This window comes from Canis aureus, chromosome 26 (genome assembly GCF_053574225.1).
Source record: "Canis aureus isolate CA01 chromosome 26, VMU_Caureus_v.1.0, whole genome shotgun sequence".
Lineage (NCBI taxonomy): Eukaryota > Metazoa > Chordata > Mammalia > Carnivora > Canidae > Canis > Canis aureus.
Window position 1 is genome coordinate 42,003,135 of NC_135636.1, and position 8,265 is coordinate 42,011,399.

Sequence of the window (8,265 nt, forward strand, 5' to 3'; positions counted from 1 at the left end):
GGGACAAAAGTCCTGCTGCCCTCACACCCTCATCAACACTTGATATTGACCAAATTTTAACTTTTTGTTCTTCTGATGGGTGTGAAATGGTATCTTGCTGTGGTTTTAATTTGCATATCTCTCATTACTAATGAGGCATTTGGTGAAAATGATGAAACAGACAGAGAAGGAGCCTGCCAGGTGAAGATCTAGGGAAGAGGTAGGTGGAGGGGTGGCTGGCAGGTGCCAAGGTCCTGTGGTGGGAAAGGGCTGGGATGTGGAGGACTCCAAAGAAGTGTGGAAGGGGTATCACTGTACCTGGGGAGTGGGAAGAGTGGCTCAAGACAGGGTAGCATAGGTCAGATCAGCTGGGCGGAGGGCTGTGGTGAGGACTTTCTTTTACTCTGGGTGAGACAGGAACATGGGAGGGTTTGAGCAGGGGGAAATGGTCTTACTCCTCCCTCTGGTTTCATGAGGAGAATTAGGATATTTGGGAATTAAATTGACATAGGAGGGGAGGGTGTTCTGTATGGCCTGTCTCCCCCACCCTACCTTCGACTCACCAACTAGAATACAAGTTAGCCATGCAAACAGACAGCTGTCCTTGCCCTCATTCTAGGTGGTGAGTAGGGGGACTTACAGGTTTTCATAGTCCTTGCTTCACAGATGGAAACCAGTTGGGTGGGACCTGTGGATTTATTTCTGTGCCCCCACCCCTCACCCCAGGCCCGGCATGGCCTTGTCTGGAGTTGGTGGGCTCACAGCAGAGCTGAGGGCGAGGCTCCAGCCTTAGGTCCTTTAGACACAGGATGGATGACCCCCAGGCAGGTGAGAAGACCCACCTCGGCCCCTCCCTTCCCTACTTCTTTCTCCCACCTGCCGGAGTGATCTTTCTCAAGCAAGCTCTAAACAGGTCCATTCTCAGCTGAAAATCTTGTCTTGGCTCCCACTGTCCCTGGGGCAAAGTTCAAACTCCTCTAGGCCCTGCAGGCCCAGCAGATCTGACCTCTCCCGCTTGCCCACCCCACCCCCATCCCTGGGAGCTGCTCTCAGTGACTCTGAAGTAGTTACTGATTCTAACCTCGGGCCTTTCCCCTCGGTATTTCTTCACTTCCTCTGGGAAGTTGCCCCGGACCCCTGTCAGGTGACCCGCTTCTTGACACAGCGCCCTGTGGCCTCCCCCCCGCCCCATCAAAGCACACTTCCCTTTGCTTAACAATGTTCACTTCGTCTCTCTCTTTCCCACCGAAGGGAGGTGCCCTTCGGTAGAGACCCCGAGCATTTTGTCCAGAACTGTGTCCCCAGCTCCGGGAATAGTGTGACTGGCACGTAGCGGGTGCTCGGTAAACATTTGCGAAGTGAAGGAACGGATGCCTTCTGCTAGATGATGCCAGATTGCTTTGCAAAAAGGCTGTGGCATTTCACACTGCCGGGAGCCACGTGAAGGTGTTCATTTCCTCGCATCCTCCCCCGAAATGTGTATCGTCCCTCGTCAATCCTACGCTCTTCGCGAGGCGCCAGCCTGACCGAGGAAATTTCCGCCCCCCTCCCCGAGCCCGAGGCGGGGGCGGTTTCGGAACATCAGGTGCCCAGACCCGCGGCTCGCGCGGCACAAGGGGGCGCCAGAGGCGGACGACCGTGCCGCGCTGAGCTGGCGGGCGCGCGGGGTCCCGGAGGGGGTCCGGCCTCGCTTGGGGGCTCCTGGCGCCGAGCGCGCGCCCCCGGCGGTCCGCTCGCTGCGGGGAGATCCGCGCCGCGCCCGCCGCGGGGCCTCCGAGCCGCCCCGGCCCGGCCCCCAGCGCCACGCGGCGCTGGCCCCGCCAGCCCCCGGCGCACCTGCTCGGGGCGTGGCCTCCGGCGAAGGCGCGCCTCGATTGGCGGGAGGTGACAAGGGGCGTGGCCCCGCCCGGCCCCGCCCATCCGGGGGCTGGAGTACTTAAAGGAGTTGGCGGCGCGTCTCCACTCACAGCGCAGCGGCACGGCCTCACGGGTAGAGTCCCGCGACCCCTGCGCGACCCGGCGACCCCGGCTGTGTCGGCCACCATGCCGCGCTCTTTTCTTGTCAGAAAGTCCGCCTGCTCCCGCCGGAGGCCCAACTACAGCGAGCTGCACGACTCCGCTCCAGGTGCGTGGAAGGGGGAGAGGCCCGGGGGGCTTCGGGAGACCCGCGAAGGCCGCGTGGGGGCGCGGGGCGCGGGGCCCAAACCAGGCCGCAGCTCGGGGCCCGGGGGGGCGGGAGGGCGTGAGGAGCTCGGGGCAGGTGGATGCGGGCGGCTGGGGGAGGGCTTTCCGAGGGCGGGGGTCTGGCGAGAGGAGGCTGCGCGGCGGCCGAGCCCCGACGGCGGGGAAGCCGGGAGGCTCCTCTGGGGGCGGGGAGGCGCCGGCGGCGGCGGGGGCGGGGGCGGCGGGGGCGGCGGGGGGAGCGCCCCCGAGTCGGGGCTGGACGGCGGCGCCCGTCGCGAAGATCTGGAGGCCGGGGCGGCCCGGTGAGGAGGGGCCCGGGCAGGACGGGCCGCCCCGGCCGGCCGTAATCCTTTCATTCCTCCAGTAAGTACTGAGTGCCGGCCCGCGGCCCCCGCCCGCAGCAGGCTACTGTTTGTTGACTGACTGCTCGACCGCATGCCTGACCCTGCCCTTTTCTCCGTCTCCCCTCAGAGTTTACCTTCCAGCAGCCCTACGACCAGGCCCACCTGCTGGCGGCCATCCCGCCTCCCGAGGTCCTCAACCCCACGGCCTCTCTGCCCACGCTCATCTGGGACTCTCTCCTGGCACCCCAAGCCCAGCCGATGAGCTGGGCCGCCCTTCTGCCCCAGGAGGTCCCCAAGGCCGTGGAGCTGACCTCCCTGTCGGACGAGGACAGTGGGAAAGGCTCCCAGCCCCCCAGTCCCCCCTCACCGGCTCCCTCGTCCTTCTCTTCCACCTCAGCCTCTTCCCTGGAGGCCGAGGGCTATGTTGCCTTCCCAGGCTTGGGCCAGTTGCCCACGCAGCTGGCCGGGCTCTCCGTGGCCAAGGACTCCCAGACTCGCAAGGCCTTCAACTGCAAATACTGCAACAAGGAATACCTCAGCCTGGGTGCCCTCAAGATGCACATCCGAAGCCACACGCTGCCCTGCGTCTGTGGCACCTGCGGGAAGGCCTTCTCCAGGCCCTGGCTGCTGCAGGGCCACGTCCGGACCCACACCGGTGAGTGTCCCTGCAGGCCCCGCTCTTCTCACCACTGCCCCCCCTGCCTTCTCTGCCATCCCTGGGTTGGGGGTGGGGTGGGGACCGGGCTTGCTGTGATTTTCGGAGAGTAGAAACTGAGGCCAGAGTCTCCTCTGACTTCTGGCTCTCTGAAATGTTTGGCAGAAACATTCATTCATTCATCAGCTAAGCAGATGGGTGAAGTAGGTAACTTTTTAAGTCTCCGAAGTCTCCATCTCTCCACCAAATGGATTGGAGTCGGATATGGGAGAGGTGCAACCAACACCTTGCTGCCGGGGCCAGGTGTGAAGGCCCCCCCCCCCCCTCTCCACCTTCCCCTGGCCCATCCCCACCCCAGCCAGGCAGGATGTCGACAGACCCCCCACCTGGCTCTAAATCCTGCTTCCAGAACTTCACACCTTGAGCCAGTGTTTCACCTCTCTGAGCCTCAGTTTCCACATCTGTAAAATGAGCATAAGGACATTTTGTGGGGTTTCTGTGCCAGTTAAATGAAAGAAAGCGTGCGGAAAGCACGTGGGCCACTGCTTGGTACATGATAAGCACACAGAAATGGTTTTGATATTTGCTCTGCTTCCATACTGCTTGACCTTGGGCAAGCAGTGTCATGTCTCTGAGCCTCGGGATTATGCTGGCATAATCATATGGGGTGGATTCTGATAGCGTTTTATAGGGTGGCCATCAAGATTCAGTGGGTCCTTAATCACTTCATGATAATTTGTTATCATGCTTCTCAGATCTGCTCTCCCCATCCCTGCCATGTAGTAGATAAAACTCAGTCTTACTACACAGACCTAGGAAAACAGTTATGTCTTGATGTTTCAAAAACAACACTAAATGTGTAGAAAATTGTGAAAAGAAGGCTTTTCTATCCTCTGACTTTCTGGAAATGTGAAAGAGGTAAACACAGTAGCCACTGTGTTTTCAGAACTTGAAAGGTGGAGGCTCCCATATTTGGGGCTGCTCTTTGGGGAGTGACTTTGGGAGAAGGTTCAAGGGTCATAGCTATCAGCTTTGGGGTCAAGCTGACTGGGTTGGAGACCTTAGTTCTGGCATTTCCTGGCCCAGTGGCTGACCTCTGAGCTGTGAGGGTCAGTGGGGCAGTTTGTTAGGCCTAGTGTTTCATTTTGCAGGCATTATTGATGTCATTACTCCTCCAGAGTGTCCCTGGCATCCTCCCCACCTTGCAGACTATGGCTCCCTGTTTCTCTTACTTTGTGCACACATAGCCCTGATTTCAAAGGGACCTGACGTAAAGGTCCAACTGCCTGGCCTCTGTCCAGGGTGGTTGCCCAGCTGAAGAGGGCTCTCTTAGGAGGAGTCAACCCTTGGGGTCCTCCCCTGAGCCCCCCAGCTTCCCCTCCCCACACACATTATTTTCATGTAAAGGCACGGCTGGGACACAAAAAGCCTGTTGAAATGCACCATCACCATCTTCATTGACTCCCATTGTGTGCCTTAATGGTGGGCCCAGTGGGTGGGGGCTGGGGGTGTGGAGCAGGTGCATGGGCCAGTGGTGCCCAGCACCTGTTCCGGGCCGCAGCTGCTGGCCCACAGCGTGTCAGGCCCCTTTAATCCGGGGAGTATCGCATGTACAGTGCCCCCCTCGGCGGCCTTTGTCCCCGCCGGCCTGGTGCCGATTTCACACTCGCCAGGATCACCATAAAGACGTCTGCGGGGGTGGGGGATCTGCAAGGGGTGCAGGTTTGTGCCTGCTGCTTAAACACACAGACCTCCACCCCATCGCATCCTATAAGGCCTCCTTCCTCCTTTGTTCACGTTCATGTCTAATCATACATGACATAAAGGTAATGTTCACCAAGCACTTGCTGGATGGGAGGGGCAGGGCATTGCCCAGGTCTTCCATCACCTGGGTTAATGCAGTGAATCGACAGCCCTAGGAGGGGAGGTACTGTTGTAACTGCCACCTTACAGATCAGAAAACTGAGGCACAGAAGGAAATCACTTTCCCAAAATCTCACCTCTGAGGGCTGGAGCCAGGGCTCCTTAACCTCTGCCAGGCAGGTGAGAGGGAAGTGGCTTTCTGCACCTTGGGGAAAACAGGACTCCTTGCCCTTATCCATATCTGCATACAGTAAGCCCTTCCTTCACAAGGGAGGGTGTGAAGGAGGAAGAACTTCACTTGGGCCTTGTAGTGCAGTTAAGTCCTTCAGGCCTAGTATGCAGAGGGTGCTCAGTGTCAGAGCCAATTCACTCAGACATCCCTTCCCGAGTCCTGCTAAATCCCCTATCTCCGTGGGCCTGTTTCCTTGTGTATCCATAGTCAGCCTCAGGCCTCTGACTCCCGGACTCCTCCCTCCCGGTGCCCAGTACAGGGCCCCTGGTACCCAGTAGGCTGAGGCCATTCGCTTATTCCCTGCTCTTGAATTCTGACACTCGGGTTTAACAAATGGCCTGTGGCCTCAAGGCATATCAGGCTGGGAGCTGGAAAGTAGAATTCAATTTTTTAGTAAAGAGTGTTCAGCATTATTGCCTGGCACGGAATGGAAGATTGATAACTACTCGTTTAATGAGTTATTATTTGGACTTTTTAGTTAGGAAATGCTGCACCCCCAAAGGGAAAAAAAAATACAACATTGTTGATGTTTTTGGACTGTGAACTCTATTGTCTTAGTTGGGGCAAGAATTATAAAAAGTTGGTGAATAGCATTATCTGGTGGTGATTGATGGGTCAGGTTCCTCTGAGGCTTTAAAAAAAAAAAAAAAAAAGACTTACGTGTTGTATAATGACTTATTGAGCACTTACTGTGTACCTAGCTCTATGTGCATGATTCGTTTTCAGTACCACCTTGACCAGGCAGGTGGTGTGAGGGTGACAGGTGGGAAGGGGTTTTTAAATAAGTCCTAAAGTATTTCTGTAGCCTCTTGGGGGTCCCAGGCCCTGAGCCCTTGGAATGAATTCAGGGGAGGCCCCTGCTCTAGTGGGACTTGGTCTGATTGGGGGACAGACAAGGCAGAAATTACCAAACTGGTCAGAACATGGTCAGCCTTGTGATGGAGAAGCAGCTCAGAGAAGTGGCCTAACCTGCTGGGAGGAGGGGTGTGGCAGGGAGCCTCCTTTAAGGCTGACTCAAGCTTTGTCCTCAGATGAAGTAAATCCAAGAGTGATCATGAGGGACACCCACTACAGCCCCCTTAACTGAGAGGCCTTCTGTGTTGTTGGAATCAAGGCTCTAGAGTCAGGCTGCTTGGTTCTTGCTAGGTGACCCTGTGTATGCCACTTGGCTTCTCTGTGCCTCAGTTTCACCATCTCTATAAGCTGAGGACAAGGGTAGGATAAAATAAGTATATGATGCTCCTCACCATCCCTGGCACAAAGTGTGTGTTCAGTAAATGTAGTTGTCATCATTGTCCCAGCTGGCTTTGCCTGGAGAAGGCTTTATTTACCATCTCTGGGTTACCAAGTCCTATGGGGGCGGGGGTGAACAGTTCCATTTTACGGATGAGCAAATGGACACTCAGAGAAGCCACATGACTTGCTCCAGGTCACATGGTGGGAAGTGGCCGAGCTCCCAATCCTATGAAGGGCTTCGGACACTAGATATGGCCTGTTTTTTTCTGGATGACAGGATTCCTTCAGGGCTGGGATGATCTGGGCTCTGCAGGCCTGGGTGGGTGGACAGGCATTTCGGTAAATAAATGGCAGCTGTTATCCCAAGTGGTTTCAGCGCTCAACTCTCCTGTTTTCCTACCCCAGGTGAGAAGCCGTTTTCCTGCTCCCACTGCAGCCGTGCCTTTGCCGACCGCTCCAACCTTCGGGCCCACCTGCAGACCCACTCAGATGTCAAGAAGTATCAGTGCAAGACCTGTTCCCGAACCTTCTCCCGCATGTCCCTGCTGCACAAACACCAAGAATCAGGCTGCTCAGGGGGCCCCCGCTGACCCTCAAGGCTCCTTCTGCCTCTCCAAGCCCTTGCCCCATTGTAGCCTCCCCAGCTCCAGAAGGAAGGCATCCCATCCTTCTCATTGCCACAGAATTCCCTTCTGAGTGCCCCCATTTGGCTGTGTTGGCCCCACAGGACTTTGAGGACCATTCCAGTTCTCTCTGCCCTAGGTGCCTAAGTAGGCTCTGAGTATGGCCTTTCTGTGGACGGCTGATAGGGGAGGTGGCTTGCAGCTGAGTGTTCTGGAGTCGGCCTCTCTGTGTGGGTTTGTGTATCCAAAGGTGTTTGGATACAGCTGCTTTGAGCTCCAGGATAAAAGCCGACAGACTGATAGGAAGTTTCCCCCCTCACTCAGGGGAACCCGTTCCTCCCCCACCCGGAACCCTCAGGCCACCCGTCCAGGAGGCGTGACTAACTATGCAGTAATCCACCCCCAGGTTCAGCCCAGGGGCCTGTGGGTGGCCACTGACACAAGGACGTGTCTAGACCCCAGGATGCCCCCAGGCCCGGGCAGCTATGTCAGCGTCCTGTTTGTCACGGTGGCACCTGTCTCATGGGCAATTTAACAACAGTCCCAAAAGGGACTGTGAGTAATTGCTGTCACTTGTTGGGGGCCCGAGTGGGGTGCTTCAGCCCAACCAATGTGTCTCCCAGAACTATTTTTGGGGTCTGACAGGTGGGCCTGGGAGGAAGATGTTTACATTTTTAAAGGTACACTGGTATTTATATTGCAAGCAACATTTTGTACTAAGGAAACGTTTTGTATAGTTATATGTACAGTTTATTGATATTCAATAAAGTGGTTAATTTATGTATTAAAAAAAGTCTACTTAGTTTTATAGAGGGGTGAGTGTTTTAAAGGGCCTTCAGGAAGGGAGGAGGGGGCAGGGATTCATGGAGCTCAGATAGTCCTGACATGGGCTTAAATCCTGTTCTCAAACATCATGTGGCTTTTGGACCTCTGAATTTGTCGGGGACCTTATTTGTGGGTTTTCCTCTGAGCCTGGGTGTCCTGTCTGACGTGGAAGCTGGGAAACACCTGCGGGCCAGTGAACAGTAGGGGTGTGTGTGTAGGTTCCTCATACTTTACACTGTGACCCTGATTTATTCTCTCATCCGTCCATTTTGAGGCTGACCAGGCCTGCAGAGTGAGAAGCCAGTGCCCTGGGTCTCATCAACG

General features: G+C 56.2%; 1 protein-coding gene across 1 annotated transcript; it reads left to right on the forward strand.

Annotated features, from left to right (window-relative positions):
- Positions 1 to 1,924: 1,924 nt before the first annotated feature.
- SNAI1 (snail family transcriptional repressor 1) lies at positions 1,925 to 7,909 on the forward strand. Its single transcript, XM_077873539.1, has 3 exons — positions 1,925 to 2,104; positions 2,635 to 3,162; positions 6,899 to 7,909. The coding sequence occupies exons 1-3, from the start codon at positions 2,023 to 2,025 to the stop codon at positions 7,081 to 7,083; spliced, it is 795 nt and encodes a 264-aa protein (XP_077729665.1). The 5' UTR covers positions 1,925 to 2,022; the 3' UTR covers positions 7,084 to 7,909.
- The last annotated feature ends 356 nt before the right edge of the window (positions 7,910 to 8,265 follow it).